This window comes from Felis catus, chromosome E3 (genome assembly GCF_018350175.1).
Source record: "Felis catus isolate Fca126 chromosome E3, F.catus_Fca126_mat1.0, whole genome shotgun sequence".
Taxonomy (NCBI): domain Eukaryota; kingdom Metazoa; phylum Chordata; class Mammalia; order Carnivora; family Felidae; genus Felis; species Felis catus.
This window is the reverse complement of record NC_058383.1, coordinates 15426676-15445632: the sequence shown is the minus strand read 5'-3', so window position 1 is coordinate 15445632 and position 18957 is coordinate 15426676. Positions and strand designations below refer to the sequence as shown.

Genomic DNA, 18957 nt, shown 5'->3' with positions numbered 1-18957 from the left:
CAGGTCCCTAGTTCCTTGGAAGCTCATGTCACCAGGCTGTTTCACGGCTGTCTGTCTGTCCTTTGGCACTGGGTCACTTGTGTCATTCAGGAACCACTTTACATTCTGACTCACTTTCTCTCCACCCTTGTTCCTGTCATTACCCTTTGGGGCAAAGCCATCCATGGAGGTGATTGATCCAGCTGCCTGACCTTCCAGTTGCCTGGCCTTCATACCCCCAGCAGGCATGTTCTTCACTCACCTAGGCCTCTTCCATGGTCATCTCTGAAATTTCATGTTCCTGTGACCTGAACTCTGACCTGCCTCAGGTGTCCTACTTTATTTACAATTCTTTTGATCCCATGCCTTTTTCATTGGGGAGTGAAAATTGCTTTCTTCACTTCTGCCCTTATCCAGGTTAGGTTTTATGCTCATTCTCTTATAAACGTCTTCAGTTGCCTTGCCTTCCACTCCCTTTTCTCACCCAAATGGCCAAACCCCAAGCCAGGTCGAAACCTCCCACCTGCCTTCCCCTTTGCCTGCTGCTTGCTCTTTGACCCTGGATTCACGACCACAGGCCTATGTATGCACTCAAACCTGCCCAGCAGTCTCCAGCGTTCTTGTGTGAGTTCCCTTTCTCACTCTCCAAGATGACTGATTAATACTCTCCATGCCTGGGGGCGCCTGGGTGGCTCAGTTGGGTGAGCGTCTCACTCTTGATTTCGGCTCAGGTCATGATCTCACAGTTTGTGGGTTCGAGCCCCACACCTGGCTCTGTGCTGACAGTGTGGAGCCTGCTTAAGATTCTCTCTCTCATGGGGTGCCTGGGTGGCTCAGTGGGTTAAGCGTCTGACTCTTGATTACGGCTCATGTCATCATCTCACAATTCGTGAGTTCCAGCCCCACAGTGGGCTCCAGGCTGGCAGTATGGAGCCTGCTTGGGATTCTCTGTTCCTCTCTCTGCTCCTCTCCTGTTCATTCATTCTCTCTCTCTCTTTCTCTCTCTGTCTCTCTCTCTCTCTCTCTAAGTGAATAAATAAACTTAAAAAAACCCCAATTCTCTCTCCCTGTCTCTCTCTGCCCCTTCCCTACTGGTGTGCTTGAGAGTGCGTGCTCTCTCTCTCTCTCAAAAATAAATAAATAAACCTAAAAAAAGACTTCTCTCTGCCCCTTCCTCCAGCTCTTGTAGGAGGCCATCAGAGATCTCTTGTAGCCCCCAACCCCATCCACACATCTTCCCCATCTCTTATGTGGCAGGAGACCAAGGGTCTGAGTCCTGCGAGAGCCGTTCTGTGCATGCGCTGGAATCAAGGACTTTGTCCCTTTGTTTATTGCGTCTCTCTCCTGTGTTGTTAGTCTCTTCCATTCTGCCAGATTGTTCCCGTAAGTTTATGAACGTGCCCTGGAATCACCTGTGTTCAAACAAACAGGAAAAGCAAATATAAAACAAATGTTTCTGTTTTGTGTGTTTCAGCTGCTGTTTTGTTTTTCTGTTCTCTCTTTTTTAAGTTTTTTTTTTTTTTTTAATGTTTATTTATTTTTGAGACAGAGAGAGACAGAGCATGAGCAGGGGAGGGGCAGAGAGAGAGGGAGGCACATAATCTGAAGCAGGTTCCAGATTCTGAGCTGTCAGCACAGAGCCCAATGTGGGGCTCGAACTCGTCAACTGCGAGATCGTGACCTGAGCCAAAGTCAGACGCTCAACCAACTGAGCCACCCAGGCGCCCCTGTTCTCTTTTATAGCCATTCTTTTTGCTTATGTTTGCTTCCCTTCCTACCAGTTGGTCTTTTAATATTTTTTTACACTGTTTAAGCAAATTGAGGTAAAATTCACATAACATAGCATTAACCATTGTAAAGGATACAATCCAGTGGTATTTAGGACAGAGTCCTGTGCAACCACTTTTGTATGTGTTGGTACGCTTGTTCATTTCTCAGACTGGCCAGTTTCTAACTGATCTGTGTCCATGTTTGCTGGTTCTTCTGTCGGCTCAAGTCTGCTACTGAAACCCTGTAAGGAGATTTTAGTTTGGTTCTTATGTTTTTCAGATCAAGAATTTCTTTGTTTCCTTTTTATGATTTCTGTCTTTGTGTCGATATTCTGTATTTCGACATCGTTCTCCTAGTTTCCTTCAGCTCTTGGAGCATATTTAAGACCATCGGCTTAAAATCTTTTATTTCGTGAAGTCCAGTGTCAGGGATGGTTTTGGTTGATTTCTTCTGCAGGTAGGCCAGACTTTTTTATTTCTTTGCATGCTTCATAATATTGTGTTGAAAATTGCGAGTTTTGAATATTATGAGGTATTAACCCTGGAAACCAGATTCTTTCCCCCCTCAGGGTTTATTTTTGTAGTTTGCTATGGGTGATAATTGTTTGTTTATTGACTTTAAAAACTATCTTTTTAAAGACTGCCTATTGTACATGGTTTCTTTACTTTGTATTCAGCTAGTGTTGTGACAGATTTCCTTGAATGTCATTTTTGGGTTTCCTTTTTCCTGATTCAGTGTTTACTTGGGTCTTGTAAGCCGTTGTCAGAACTCTGGGAATTAGAGTTGAGTCTATTGGTTTTTGCTTAGTTTTTAGGTGTTTCTGTGGGAGAACAAGCCCTTGGAGTTGTCTATTCTGCTATTTTGCTGATGTCACTCTCGGTTTTTAACATGTAAACAGATTTAAGTAAAAAAATTTTTTTAATCAAAAGTAACACTTGTACATTTAAGACTTCAAATAGTACTTTTAATTAAAAACTAGGCTTTTAATTAAAAACTATCCTTTCTTCCCTTATTCTGTCTAATTCTTATTTTCTCAGGGTTGTCACTTTTAATTCTTGCTGTTTCATCAGACATTCTACCTCTACATTCCTAAATAATAGGCTCTTCTTGCTATTTCTTGATTTTTAAAACATTTCACAATCTCTCTCCCTCTCATGGACATACACACACACACACACACACACACACACACACACACACGCGCAGTGTCACTTTTCCTCTCGTTTTCTTGTGCAGTTGTAGCACATTTTCTGGCTAGACTGTTGCTTCATTATTGTGACTGTATATGTGCTCACATTTCTGCTGTATATTATGTTATTATATTTTCATTCTTTAAAAAAAACTTTTTAACGTTTTTTTCTGAGAGAGAGAGAGAGAGTCAGAGGGAGTCAGAGTGTGAGCAGGGGAGGGGCAGAGAGAGAGGGAGACACAGAATCCAAAGCAGGCTCCAAGCTCTGAGCTGTCAGCACAGAGTCTGACGTGGGGCTCGAACTCATGAGCCATGAGATCATGACCTGAGCTGTCGTCAGAGGCTTAACCTACTACTGACCCACCCAGGTGCCCCACATTTTCGCTCTTACACATTAATTCCCCTTAGGTAATGACTACATCAGTTTTGATTTCTCTATAATTATCACTGATTCATTCTAAAGTTCTATTGGAACTGAAAATTATTTCTTAGTGTTCTGTAGTTTTTGTTGATTTCTTGGAGGCTTCTCACGAGTCCTTATTCCTCCACTTTGGCGTGGCTGCAGTCCCAACCTTGGTGTGGGTGGAGTCCTGTGTCTTCTGTCTGCTGTGATGCACAGCCTTCCTGTCACTGGCTTACTGGGTTGGATTTCCTGATTCTGGTATCTCCTTTATCTTCTAATTTCTTAGTTAACTCTTGTTTTTGGAGCACGTTCTCTAATAGTTCTCTGAGAAAGGTGGTTTCGAAGTAGATTTTCAGAATGTTTATATCTACATGTCTTTATTTTGCCTTCATAGTTGATTGATGCTTCACTGAGTATAGAGTTCTAGCTGGGAGTCATTCCCCCCCGCCCTGCCCCCAAATTGAACACAGTGATCTGTTGTCTTCTAGTTAGAGTATTGGTTTTGGGAATTTTGGTTTAATTTGGTTCTGCGTTTTTATTATAAAATTCTCCTTTTTTTTAAAAATTTTTTTTTTTTTAGCGTTTATTTATTTTTGAGACAGAGAGAGACAGAGCATGAATGGGGGAGAGGCAGAGAGAGAGGGAGACAGAATCGGAAGCAGGCTCCAGGCTCTGAGCCATCAGCCCAGAGCCCAACGTGGGGCTCGAACTCATGGACTGTGAGATCGTGACCTGAACTGAAGTCGGACGCTTAACCGACTGAGCCACGCAGGCGCCCCAAAATTCTTCTTTATCCCTCCCAGAAACTTTAGAATTTTTGAATAAAATCCCTGTATCTATTCTTAGCTCTTGCCTCCCCCCTCCTCCTGCCCCAAAACTCTCTGCCTATGTTTTCTGCTTTCTCCTCTTGCATGGAATGTTTATTTCTAGTTTACATGTACATGAGAGATGTAGCCTTGTGGGGTCCCAGCTTTGACTTTGGTCTTCTGTGTTAGACTCTCCTCCTAGTATTGTTTCCTCGACTTTCCTCTTCCCTGGTCCTGTCCAGCTGTCAGAATAGGTTCTCCGGAGTTCAGCAGATACCCTCCACTCCATCACTCGCTTACCTCCTAGGATTCCTTTTTCAGTTGAAGCTTGTCCACTTTTAATTCCTCGTATGTTTGTCGACTCAGTGATACACTTGAAATTGTGCTACTAAAATATTCTGTTACTCAGTGTTGGTTATTTTCCACAGGAAGGGTGTTCAGTGTCTTTCACACCCTGCAGCTGGGAGCAGAAGTCCCAGTTCACGCTCGCCCACTCCGCTTTGGCGCTCTGCCCCACGGTGGCTGCTCCTTTCTAGGTCCGAGGACATCATGTTGTCAAGCCCCGTGGGTATTTCTCTGCCTTCATTTTGCTTGGCCTCTTCGTAGGGTTTGATACTGCGATTCCTTCTTCGAATCACTCTTCTCTTGACTTTCACAAAACCATTCTCGTGGTTTTCTTCCTTTTTCCCCTGGGATCTTCTTCCCTTACCTAACCTCTGCATGTTGAAACGATTCAGGGCTTGGTGTGAGGTTCTTTTCTTTGTTGATACTTTCTTCCTGGATGATCTTACCCAGTTTCATGGCAGTTAAGTACTGTCTGAATGCTAGTTATTCCTAAGTTTATATTTTTGTCCCTGAGGTCTGCCTGGAATTTTGTTCTCTTATGTGCATCCTCTTTGAAGTCTCTGCTTGGAGGTCTGAGGCATCTCATACTTTACAAATTCAAAATGGAGCTTTTCATTTCCACTCTTCTGGTCTATTTCTCCCCAAATCTTTCTCATCTCAGTAAACAGCACCACCGTCTCAATTACTTAAAAAAGAAACTTAAGAGTCATGCTTAATTCCTTCCCTTTTCCTCATTCCTGCCTTTAGTTCTTCACTAAGCCTGGTTGGTTCTGTCTAAAAGAGAGGTCAGGAAACTTTTCTGTGAAGGGCCAGCTAATAAATATTTCCATGTTTGTGGGCCACATGGTTTCTGTTGCAACTGTCAGTCCGGTCACTGTATTAAGAACATAGCTATAGATAACGTGTAAGTGATGGCTGCCTTTAGATTTGGCCTGAGGCTGGCTGCATTTGGCTTGCGGGCCATACTTGCTGAACCTGTAGCCTAAAATATCTCAGATCTGTCCCATGAACTCACAATCTTGGAGGCTCGCTACTTTGAACAATATATTTCTGAAACATTGATGTTCCAGGAGGAAGAGCCCTTTGAGAGCACCAGTGAGGAAGAGTCTGGTACTGAGGACCACCAGAATCTAAATTCTGTCGTTGATGTTGAGGACCTCGGCAAAATTATGAATTGTGTGAAGAAAGAAAAGGTACCGTAACTTTGGGAAAGAGTGCTCCTGGATCCTGCTGTTAGCTAACATCTAACATTTGCCTCCTGTCTTGAGAGTTTTCTACTTCTTTGCCATTTTTTACATGAATTTTGTGAAAATCTTCCCTCTAAGCCCTGTGAAAATGAGCTTGTAGTAGGATAGGCAGATTTTAGGGCAGGAATTGAGGGAAGGGTGGATGGTTAGAGGGACTTCAATGTTGTGACTGAGGAGACAGGGTGAACAGCATGAAGATGGACTCGTGCTGAGATTCCAAGTAGAACTCTCTCTCTCTCTTTTTTTAAAATGTTTATTTATTTTTGAGAGAGAGAGAGGCAGAGAGACACAGAATCCGAAGCAGGCTCCAGTCTCTGAGCTGTCAGCACAGAGCATGACGTGGGGCTCGAACTCGCGAACCGTGAGATCACGAACTGGGCCGAAGTTGGACACTTAACCGACTGAGCCACCCAGGCACCCCCCAAGTGGAACTTTCTTCAAGTGCTTCCGCCTCACATAGAGTGAGGGCTGTTGAGCTTACGGACAGCACCTTGGCCTGGAGGTGTTGAGATCAGTGTAGGTGGAGGCCCTAGGAATCTAGGAAACATTAGTCTGGGTTGTCATTGCCGCAGAAAAGATGAATGTGAGAATGTGCGGTGTAGTAGGAGTCTACGCAGATTCCAATGATGTGAAATGGGAGTAGTATACACAATAGCATAAGAGTGTATAGACTCCATTCATGTGTCAGCTTTGGGAAATGAGAATATCCTACACTGGGAATGTGCCCAGTGCCTAAGTTTTAGAAACAAAAGAAGTAAAACTATGGAAAAATCTAAGAAAATCAATGATAAAATTGACACAAACTCAAATGAAAGAAATCAGTAAGGTAGCAGGATATAATAAGGTAAAAAGCCAAATAGCCTTTGTCTTTCCAAACAATAACCAGTTAGAAGCCATAGTGGAAGAGAAGACCTCATTTATAACAGCTATATAAAAGATAAAGAAGTACATAAAAATAAATTTAGAAAGAAATGTCCTAAATCTGTGTGATGGAAACTGAAAAAATTCCCGAGCAGAGATAGCTCTTGTTTTTAGATGTGGTGACTCACTCACTGTTCTAAAGATGTCACTTCTCTTTAAATTAATACGTAAATTTGATGAAATCCCATTAAAAGTTTCAATAACTTTTTCCCCCTAGAGCTAGCCTGGTTGATTCATGTGGAAAAATAAACATGCAAGAATAGTTAGGAACTCCTTGGTGTAGTAATGAGAAAGACTGGCCCTGACAGATATTAACACTTACTACAAGGCATCTGTAATTAAAGCTGTGTTTTGGCTCCTGTTGAGATAGATTGATGCAGCAGAATAAAATAGCAGGAGTAGATCCAGGAATATATGGGGATTTCATATATAATAAAAGTGGCATCTCTTTTCCCTGGCAGGGGTATGGCACGACAAGCAGATAGCTACCTGTGAACATTTAAACTTGGCTCTGTGCATCTCATAGGTCACCATAGACTCCAATTGGGTTAGAGAACTTGTTGAAAAAAATTTATAAGTAATAGAACCAGATGCATTATTTTATAACTTAGAGAAGAGTTTTCTGTATGATTCAAAATCTAGAAGCAAGAAAAGACTGAATTTACCAATGAGTTTTAAAAAGATTTGCATGGTTATAAGCATATCAAAAGACAAATGATAGAAAGGGAAAGTATGGGGCGCCTGGGTGGCTCAATTGGTTAAGTGTCTGACTCTTTGATATTGGCTCAGGTCATGACCTTGCAGTCCTGGGGTCGAGCTCTGCATTGGGCTCTGAGCTGAGCATGGAGCCTGCTTGGGATTCTCTCTCTCTCTCTCTCTCTCTCTCTCTCTCTCTCTCTGCCTGCCCCTCTGCTGCTCGCTGTGTGCTCTATTTTTCTCTCTCTCAAACATAAATAAACTTCAAAAAAATTAAAAAGGAAATATTTGCCTCTTCTATAATACAGAAGGGGTTAATTTTTTTTATTATACAGAGTGCTCTTAAAAATCAAAAGAAAAAAGACCTAAAACCTAATAGAAAAAATTGGCCAAACACCTGAATAGGCGAGTCTCAGAAAAAGCTCTACAAATAGACTTTAAGTATATGAAAAAATGCTCACATTCACTCAGAATTAAAGACAGGCACATTAAAACTACTCTGACATGACATTTCTCACCTACCAAAATCACAAAAGTTCAAAAACTGTACAGCATCCATAGCTGGTGAGGCTCTGGGAACACAGGTGCTCACACCTTGCTGAGGGGAATCCGGAACGGTGTAGCCTGTATGGAGGGGCCTGTATGGAGGGGCTTTTGATTCACATGCATTTACCCATCATCCAGCAGGCCTGGTTGTGTGAATTTGCCTTGAAGATTCATCTTCACAAATACAAAACAGCAGATGCCCAAGGTTATGCCACAAGTATATACAGCAAACAGCTGCCAGAGACTGGTTGAAAAAAGCATGATATATCCACACACTACAGACCTTGTTGTGCATCTGTGAGAAATAATAAGGTGGATCCATGTGTATTAATGAGATTTTCATGTGGTGTTGGATTTCATTTGGAGGTTGATCTGAACATAAGATTTTTTTCTAAAAAAATAGTTTATTGTCATGGCAGATTTGCAAATTTATAATTTGAGTGCTGTGTGTGTATAAACGGTATTTTGGAGCTGTGGTTACAGAAAGAACCTTTCACGTTCTGACCACTAAACACCCGCTTCTGTTCAATTCTGACAGTAGCTACCTGGAGTTAGCATCAGACTCTGCAGATTTAGGGCATAGTCTTGCACAGGACTGCCTCCGTTTCAGATGGCGGCTCTAAGTAGGGGCCGCCTGCCCTTCCCATCAACTGGTTATAATTTTGGGGTCCCGTGATTGCCTTCAGTTTCAGTAATTTGCTAGAATGACCCAGAACTCACCGAAAGCACTATACTTACAGTTTTAATGGATACGAGTTAGAAACAACCAAGTGGAAAAGACAACAGGAGGAGTTCTGAGAGTAGGGAGGTGGGGAGGAGACTCAAGAGTTTCCGCGCCCTCTCCATGTGAAACCCAGGCACATCCTCCCTTCCCACCATATCCACGTGTCCGCTAACTAGGAAGCTGGTTAGTTAGCATCCAGAATGTTTATTGGGGTTTCATTGTGTAGGCATGATTGATTAGATTATTGGCCATCTGATTCTCCAGCTGACCTCCTTCCCTGTTTCTTTCCCTGGAGATCCAGCTGGCCCAGAGTTGGTCTTTCTGGTTGACCAGCCCCATGCTAAAGCTATCTAGGCCTACCCCCTCAGCCACCTCATTTGCATAACAATGACCCTTCTGGCACTTTGAAAATGCCAAGGTTTTTTGAAGCTCTGTGCCAGGAACTGGGGACAAAGAACAGATGTACTCTTTGTTAGGCCACAGACCTAGAAACAAACATGGTGAGCACTCAGTTCTTGTTTTCTCAATATCCTACCTCATTGAAAGGAATCAGGGCTTGGAGAAATGAGTGATTCCAGGGCTGAGGAAGGGAGCATAACAGATGGGCCTGGGATGTCTTGTTGGGCAAGTGGATCATCAAAGACTGATGGAGACACATCAAAGGGACATAGGAACCAGCTTGAAGAGTTTCCTGCAGGCCAAATTTGGGACAATTTGAGCATCAAAAATGAACATAATGATAATATGTATTGTATTATATGCAGTGGATTGTATTACATCAAATAAATCAATCCTTTTGCTGCTCAACAAAAGGGAGGTACAAGAGAAAGTCTTTATAGGTTTCTAGATAAGAAATACAGAGGGTATGATAGAATTAATCATTTGTTTTCTATCCCCAGGGTGATAATTAATTTAAGCAAGGATTGCATGAAATGCCTTTGGGGGCCATATATGCACGTATTCTCAAAATATCATCCCAGAAACTAACCCACTTAGACATGCCAAAAATAAATACATCACTGGGGGAAAAATACCTACAGATGATTTGCTAATTACAAAGGATAAAATATACCTTTACAAATGGAGTGTTCAGGTGATTTTCGCCTGTACCAAAAAAGTCAAATTTAGCTTCATCATTTGTATTAAAATGACCTCGTGTCCCTCCTGACATGATGGGTAGTAAGATGTATGCAACATCATCTATGTAATTTTGTGTCAAAAATTTTTAGCCTGAGTCTAATTATGGGGAAACAATCAGACAAATCCAAAAAGTGGGACAGTCCAGACTCTTTAAAAAGAGTCAGTGTCATAGACATTAACAGTAACAAAACCTGGGGTGAGGACGGGTCCAAGGTTTAAAAACGCTAATGAAACATAACTAAATGCATTGTGTAACCTTTGATCTTGAATCAAAGAGCAAAGGTCATTGTCTGGACATTTGAGGATACTTGAAATGGATTTTTTATTAGATAATACTGGATTTTTGTTAATTTCCCTTGTAATAATGGTGTTGTAGTTGTGCAGTTCTGTCATTTTTTAGGAGATGAATTCTGTAGTGTTTAAGAGTGAAGTGTTATGGTGTCTACCACATACAAGTAGTTCAGCAAAATTTTCTTTCTGCACATACATTCACGTGTATTTTATAGATGTGTATGTGTGCGTGGAAGGGTAGACAGGTAATGATCAACAAAAGTGGTGAATCTAGGTGAAGGGACTATGGGTCTTCATTGTACTTTTCGCTTTTCTGAGGATTCGAAATAGAAAGTATGGAAGGAACTACTTTCTCTCCATGCTCCCAAAATAAAACAAAAAAATCTAGTATCAACTGAATTATAAACTATTTATTATATAGCCATATGAGAATATCTCCCATTTTTTGATAGGGTCAGTTTTGAATTATATAAGGTCTTAAGAACTTATTTCTTGCATAAAACATGATGACCCTCTAATTTTACTCAGGGTGGTCCCATGCTATAACAAATAGTAATATAAAGAAAAAAATTTAATGTTTATTTAATTTTGCCTAGTTAAAAATTTTTTCATTACAAATTAACATACCTAAAAAATAAAAATTTAGAAAACAAAGGGCCAAAATCTATCAATAATTCTGTCTCCCCAGAAAAATTACTATTAGCATTTGGAATGTTTATTTTAACTTTGTTTCATATGCACCCGAATCTCTATTATAAAAATCTTTGTGATATTTTCAGGTAGTTTTTACCACCTCATTTAAAAATCTCACAGAAAAATCTTTTTGTTTTTTTCAGAAAAAACTTTTTTTAAAAATTGGCTAATTTAAAAAATGTTTTATTATATTTGAGAGAGAGAGGGTGTGCGCATGCGCGGAGGGGAGGGGCAGAGAGAGGGAGAGACAGAATCCGAAGCAGGCTGCAGGCTCTGAGCTGTTAGCACAGAGCCCGATGTGGGTCTTGAACTCAACAAGCCATTAGATCATGACCTGAGCCGAAGTTGGACGCTTAAGTGACTGAGCCACCCAGGTACCCCCAGAAAAATCTTTTAAAAGTAGTGTTACAAACAGGGATTAATTTTGGGAAGTTATTATAGAAGCTGCTTTGTTTTGAGTTTTACTGTCCCTTTCAACCTGCACAGGAGGGAGAACTGGCAGATTTCGTGACTTTTCTGGTCATTTTTGGTAATAAAGTGTTACAGGTACTTTAAGACACAAAGTTTTTTTCTTCTTTTTCTTTTTATTTTTTTTAAGGTTATTTATTTATTCTGAAAGAGAGAGAGAGAGAGGCAGAGGGAGAGAGAGAGAGAAAGAGAGAGAGAGAGAATTCCAAGTGGGCTCCGCACTGTTAGCATAGAGCCCAGTGTGGGACTTGAACTCATGAACTGTGAGATCATGACCTGAGCTGAAACCAAGAGTTGGCTGCTTAACCCACTGAGCCACCCAGGTGCCCCTAAGACACAAAGTCTTAATAAATTGACAGTAGAATGCCCAAGCCTAGGTAATAGGTGGTAAGTAATACTAAAGAAACTAAGTCAATTTAATTCAAAGGCGAAACTCCTCCCCTCTTGTCTACTTTCTGGCCTATTTGCTAGCTGCTGTTTTGGATCTGCTTAGGGTCTGGGGAACGGATGGGGAGCAGGACAGAGAGAAGTAGGAAGTTCTTATGTGGTGTAAGGTGACTGTGCTCTCTCCCCTCGTCCAGTTTAAAGTTGACTCTTCCTCCAGCCGGCACTCTCATTGCGTCTGTGGAGACACTGTCCATGGTGTCTCCTGCCTGGTTCCTTGCACTGAGCAAGTGTACCCCAAGAAGTGTGCTGCTGGTCGTGGCTCACTCCTTCCTCTGAGCCCTGTGCCTCTGGCTTCCTCTGAGGTCTGTCCTCTGTTTTCCTCTCTGGTTGCCCGGTTGGTCAGCATCTAAGGTCACCCCCACCTGCACTCTTGTCCCTTCCCACAGGAACACTCCTGAGTTCTTTATTCTGGGAGGACAGGCTGATTTCTACCCAGCAGCAGTGCTCACTTGCTGGGGAAACTAGTCAGTCCTTTGGTGTCTGGATTCGCTGGGCAGGAGTCCTACACCAGTCAATGATGCCCTCTGAGTGCGGGGCATACAAGCAGCTTCTTTTGAGGGGCCCCGGTGGAGCTTTGGGGGCTTGAGATGTGACAAGGCACCTGCTCTCCAGCCTCTCTCCATTTGAGGCGGGATCTCAAAATACCTTACCAACATTCTCCAAAGAAATTTTCAAAAATCCTCTGTCCTTACCTCTATGTCCTCTATCCTTTTCACATCCTCGATGCGAGGGAGGTGTTTTTAGAGTTTCTGGTTCTTAGCTATTCCCTTTGAAAATACATAACTTGATCTGAACCTCCCTTTGAAGTTTCACTTAATTTCATACCCTCTTTATATATGTTTGAAAGATTCAAAGAATGCAGTTCCCTGTCCTTGTTCTTCCTAAATCTACTTTTCACAGGAAACCAGACTTTCTAGTTTGGCAGTATTCGTCTGGGTGTTTTACTGCTCTTACAAACACACCTGCATTTTGGTCTAACTTTGTTTTTCTGGCTACACAGATGGGATCATTTTGTTCTCCCAAGTCTACAGACTGCTTGTTTTCATCTAACGTGACAGCTTTCCAGTGCTGTCATACGGATTCACCTGGTTCATTTTAATGTTTACATAGTGGTCTAGGACTATGTCCCATGATGTATTTGGCTCTTGATGATTAACATTTAGGTGTTTGAACACTCTTGCTCTTATAATTTTTGCGACTGGCATAAATTTATCTCAAGAATAAGTTCATAAAATTGAAATTTCTGGATCAAAGGGGATTTTATATCTACATCTATACACACACACACACACACACACACACACGCACATTTTTAAGTAATCTCTAAACCCAGTGTGGGGCTTGAACTTACAGCCCCGAGATCAAGAGTCGCATGTTCCACCAACTGAGCCAGCCAGGTGCCTATTTTTTTATTTTTATTTTTTTAAGGTAAGCTCTATGCTCAGTCCAGAGCCCAACGTGGGGCTTGAACTTAATGACCCTGAGATCAAGACCTGAGCTGAGATCAAGAGTTGGACGCTTAACCAGCTGAGCCACCCAGGCACCCCGGGATTTTATAGTATTAATAGATGTTTCCAAATTGCCCTATACAAAATTGAAAACATTTTTATTTCTTATAGGAGAGAGATGAGATAGCCTATTTCTCTGTACCTTTGCCAACCCTCAGGTGTTATTAGTCTTTTAAATCTTGCCAGCCAGAAAGGTGAGAAATAATGACCTGATTTTAATTTGTATTTCTTTCATTTTGAGCGAGGTTGAACATGTTATCCTGTGAACAATCTCTTTCTTCCTCCCTGGTATTAGAAAACTACAAGGTCTGAGGGCATAGTCCCCAAGATTGCTTTCACTTCTGACACCAATTGCAAATTTTGGGGGAGGGGGCTCCTAAAAACCACCCTCAGGTTTGATAATTTGCTAGAAAGACTCACAGAACTCCCCCAAAGCTGTTACCCTCATGGCTGTGGTTCTTTGTTGGGAAGGGGTACAGAAAATCAGCCAAAGGAGGAGACGCATAGAATAGATTCAAGAGGCGTTCCTTTGTCCTCCTCAAGATGTGTTGTCCTCTCAGCATCAACGTGCAGTAATACACATCAAGTGTTGCCAACCCGGGGGGCTTACCTGAGCTTCGGTGTCCAGTTTTTATTGGGACTTGACTGCCCATGTGGTTGAACTCAGTCTTCAGCACCTTCCCCCACTTGCAGTCAGCTGCGGTCTTAGGGGCCCACCGTGAATAACGGATGCTGCTGTCACTCGGGAAATTCCAAGGGATTCCCCGTTACTTTCCAGGAACTGGGGACAATGGCCAGATTTCCCTTCCGGCAAGGCCAAATTTTTCCCTGCACGCTGTCCTGTATGCATTTGGTTTGGCTACTTTTATAAAGCTCATAACCAAAAAATTCTTGGTTGGGTGTAAAACTCTAGGCCAATATATCCAAAATTACTTCTCAATTTAAAATTGCTGAGCATCTTTCCTGTTGTTGCAGCTTTTGTTCCTTGTTTCTGAATACTTCCACGTGTGGATTGTGTCTGTCATTTTTAGTAGCTTCTGTATTTCAGAAGCCCCTGGCAGAGCAGCTGTTAAGAATGACAAGTACGTGGAGTGTGGGTTCAGGGCTTGGCCCAGCCAGTGTGTAACTCAGTGACCTGTGGGCATAGCTTAACCTTCCCTAGTCTTAATCCCCTTGTCTGGGGAACAGGGGCCGGGCCCTCTGCCTTCCTCACAGGTGTGAGTCAGATGCGAACATGCACATGACAGTGTGTCATCACCTCTAAAAGCCCAACAGATGTCAAAGTGAGAAGTTAGTTTGCTTAGATATTTTAAACTGGTTTATACATTTTCCTAGAGCTGGCCATTTAGTCTGTGTCAGGTTTTTCTGCTGGTAAAATTAACACAGGTCTGAGACCTTTTTACTGTTTTTTTGTTTTTTGTTTTTTTTAATGTTTGTTTATTTTGAGAGAGAATGTGAGTGGGGGAGGTGCAGAAAGAGAGGGGGACAGAGGATCCGAAGCGGGCTCTGCGCTGACAGCAGAAAGTCTGATGTGGGGCTTGAACTCAAGAACTGCGAGATCACAACCTGAGCCAGAGTTGGACACTCAGCTGACTAAGCCACGCAAGGACCCCGAGACCTTTTTACTTTGAAAAATGTGTTAATATTTCTTAGGTTATATTGTCCCCAAATTGATATACTGGGTCAAAGCAAACGTGTAATTTTACGACTCTTAAATTAAGAATCTGAGTAATTTTTTAGTGGCGAAACAGTCTTAAAACAGGATAGATTTCAGTGTACGAGATACCTGATTTAGACAGATTTCTGGGTTTTTACAGAAGGTTAAGAGAAGATATTTAAAGCTTTGTTTGCAGTGAGTGAAGAGTTTGCAGTAATTGTTTGTCCAACTTTATTGAGGCATGATTGCAAATATGTTAGGGCTGTACACTGATTTTTTTAAGGCGTGTAATGTGATGATATGTGTGTACATTGTGAAAAGATTACCACAATCAAGTTAAGAAATCCATCACCTCACATAGTTACCTCGCGTGTGTGTGCGTGTGTGTGTGTGTGTGTGTGTGTGTGTGTGTGTATTGAGAACACTTCAGATTTAATTTCAGCAAATTTCAAGTGTATGGTAAGAGTTTAGAATAATTTGTGGGTTCATTTTCACTTTGCTTTTCATCTCTGTCCATTAGAGGGCACTGGAGAGAAAGAACAAATGAAAATTTTGAACATCTGTGTAAATTATTTTTTAAATGAAATGATTTTGGACTTTATGAACTTGAAGCAGTTGGTTTATGACATTTTAGATTTCTCATAAAAAGTTTCTCATAAAGTCATTAGATTTGGGGCAAAAATAAATATTTTTCCGCCTTCAGTGTGACATGAAAATAAAGCCACCAGTTTTTGTTTTTCTTTATTGTTAGCTTATGGCAGAGTTTCCAAGTATGGCTTGTGTTTTCATTCTATATTGGACAGAATACACTAAACTACTGCCTGGTTGTTGGTTTTTTGATTTTTGTTTTTTCCCATGCATTTATTTGGCCTTTTAGGGTCCATTCATACATATTCCTGAGTTGCTTTCTGCCCAGTCGTTGCCAGGTATTGCACTAAATTGCCTGAATTGCTACTCTGGAGGAGGCACTACTACTGGTTAGCAATTGGCTCTAGGGTTGGGCCAGCGTATTCCTATTATATAACCTCTTTTTGAGTAATACTCACTGAGTTTTGTGGAGTCCTGCTGTCTCAGCCTGTGCGTCTTGGGCAAATTATTTTACTCTCTGCTTTTGTTTTCTCGTCTCTAAAATGGGAGATCATAAAAGTAACCTCTTATGAAGTTGTTATGAAGATTAACTAAGTTCATTCACTGGCACGCTTTATCTTATTGCCTGCCACGTAGTGTGTACTTGGTAACTATGAGCTATTACTGTATAAGCAGATATCTTCAAATAGGATAGGTTTGGTCCGACTGGTGTACCACCATGGTATTCTACCTCCCTCACTCTGTAGCAAGATCCAAGATGGTGAGTCTAGGGCTGAAGAGAACTCGAGGGGTGGGAGCAATGTCGAAGAACAAGGGAGCTAACGTGTGAAACGTGGGAAGGTTAGGAGGACAGATACAGATGCAGAGGGCTGGGGTGCTAGGGCGAATGGTGTGTTTGGGGAACAGTTTGGTGTGTCTGTGGTTTCAGGTAGGGGTGGGGATGTGTGGAGAATGAACTAGAGAAGAAAGGCAGGGGCAGGGTACTGGAGGCCTTTTCATTCTGTCAGGGGGGTGTGAACTTCAACCTGAAGGCATTGGGAAGCAACGTGATTTGATTGAATATAGCGGATGGGTTGGGGTATAGGGCAAGAGGGTAGTTCAGTACAGATTCAGAGTATTAGGAGAAGTCAAAGTACACATTGGATTGTCTCATTCAATCCTCACATTGACCTTGATATCCATACTATTATTACGTCCACTTTACCAATTTACAGGGTAGGAAGTAGGTTTAGAGAAATAAAGCAATTTGTCTGAAGTCAGATGGCTGACAGGCTCGTAGGTGGTAGGACCAAGCCTAGACTCCCATCTCTTTGTTTCAGCCCCCAGGGGAGAAGTGGTTTTTAGAAGAGAATCTGAGGAGTGGGTAGAGCACAAGGAGTCAGCAAGAGCCTGACAGTCTTAGGTTGTTTTTTGTTTTTCTCGTGATTGTGATTTGTAAATGTAGAGCAGAATGTTCCTTTTTTTTTCTGCAGTAAATAAATGTTGTTAAATACTCCCCACAGCATGTTCCGGTTAAGCAGACAAACAGTGATATCCGTATCATTAGTTTTGGAAATAAATGGTGAATGCTTAGTAATTACTCACCAGAGAAGCATTTCAGTTTATGAAAGCATCTCAGTGTGTCCAGTTCTTATTATAAAGTCGCATAGTACTGCAGTAGAATAATATGAAGTTGTTCTTCTTTCTTTATTATTTTTAAGGCTTTGGGTATTTGATTCACCCACAAACACAAGGCGACACATTCCTTCAACCCCAAGACACCCACTGCCTTTAAACCAGCCTGTTTCACCCATGGTCTGTGCAGCCAGGAGCACTTAGGATGAGTTCTGGAATTATTTCTTTAAGTCAGGTTATCCAAAATAGAATCACTGGGTCAGAGGAAAACCATTTGAAAGCTCTTGACACATCTGTTCAAACTGCTTTTCAGAGAGTTCAGAAAGCTTTCTTAAAACCTAGTAAACAGAAAAACTTCGAGTCCTGTTCAAAATTTGTCATTTAAAAACTGAGCTATGACAAGTAAGTGGCATATAGGGGGTTTCTTTCTTAAAGAAATGGAACCTGCAGGGGCGCCTGGGTGGCGCAGTCGGTTAAGCGTCCGACTTCAGCCAGGTCACGATCTCGCGGTCCGTGAGTTCCAGCCCCGCGTCAGGCTCTGGGCTGATGGCTCGGAGCCTGGAGCCTGTTTCCGATTCTGTGTCTCCCCCTCTCTCTGCCCCTCCCCCGTTCATGCTCTGTCTCTCTCTGTCCCCAAAATAAATAAATGTTGAAAAAAAAAATTTAAAAAAAAAAGAAATGGAACCTGCAGATGCGGGGTTAAATTGCAGCAGTTTTAGCTTCAATACCTGAAGGAGAGTTTAAAAAAAATTTTTTTTTGTTTTTAGTGTTTATTCATTTTTGAGAGACAGAGCGTGAGCGGGGGAGGAGCAGAGAGAGAGAGAGAGGGAGACACAGAATCTGAAGCAGGCTCCAGGCTCCGAGCTGGCAGCACAGAGCCTGATGTGGGGCTCGAACTCACTGACCATGAGGATCATGACCTGAGCCGAAGTCGGACGCTTAACCGACTGAGCCACCCAGGCGCCCCCGAAGGAGAGTTTTTAACATTGAAAGTTGCCAGATCCAAAATCAGTTACTGAAAGAAGGGAGATCTGCTTTTCTAGAGCTAGGAATATCTGTCTGGTAGTTTGGAGGCATTCATTATTCGGCCACCATTTACTGAATGCCCAACCGTTTGCCAGCAAAGCTCCAGGCTTAGAAGGGCTGACTGTATAGGAAGATGACTTCTTGAGAGAGCTTGGGGATTCTGTTTTCTGCATGACTTGATAAGGAAGGGAATCACCTGATGGATCAATGAAATAAACAGATTGAAACAATCAGAAGGACTTTTTCCCAGCAGAAACGTCTGTATGCTTTGGTAATGAAAAGCTTGTTTGTGGCAAAACACCTGTTTGGCACTTACCCGGCTGGGTGGAATTTTACCTTAAAGTCTTTAACAGATGACTTTTTTTTGCTCTGTCCTGTTTCCCAGGTGATAATTGGGATGGTACTGTGGTTCCTGGGACAATGGTATGAAAATGAATTAGGTAATATTGTACGGTATCTTTTTTTTTTTTTAAAGAAAATTCGTACCACTTTTTGCTCCTGTGATTATGTAAGATTAATGTAGTCCTGTTTATTTATAAAGGACTTTTCACTTATTTATAGTCATTTTCCAAAGTGCCTAGGAATGTAGCTTGTAATTGGCTTTCCTTTTTGCGTGTTGGGAAGCAGCAGCTTGGAGAGGACGTTCGTTTTCTTTCAGGGCAGATGTGATGGGCTTGGGAGTTGGGGAGGGATGAGATTACAAGTTGGAGACAGGGAGACCATTTAGTTTGGCTCTTGCAGTTGTCCTGTCCTTAGGAGAAACCAAGGCTGGTGTGCAGAAGCAATGGCATTGTGGATGGAGTGAGCCAGTCTGTGGGAATTAACCTTTAAAACTTGGTTACTCGTTGTCGAATGGGGCACACAGGAGAGGGAGGAATCAAGGTTGACTAGTTGTGGGA

The 18957-nt window shown here is 42.0% G+C and overlaps 1 protein-coding gene across 4 annotated transcripts in view; it reads left to right on the top strand.

The window, feature by feature from the left end:
* LOC101083473 (S-adenosyl-L-methionine-dependent tRNA 4-demethylwyosine synthase TYW1) overlaps positions 1-18957 on the top strand; it is a 212081-nt gene that overhangs the window by 12429 nt on the left and 180695 nt on the right. For all 4 annotated transcript variants that reach the window (XM_023247040.2, XM_023247039.2, XM_023247038.2 and 1 more), the window contains one exon: positions 5563-5685. In XM_023247040.2, the coding sequence (XP_023102808.2) occupies positions 5563-5685 (123 nt within the window). The remainder of the gene's footprint in view (positions 1-5562; positions 5686-18957) is intronic.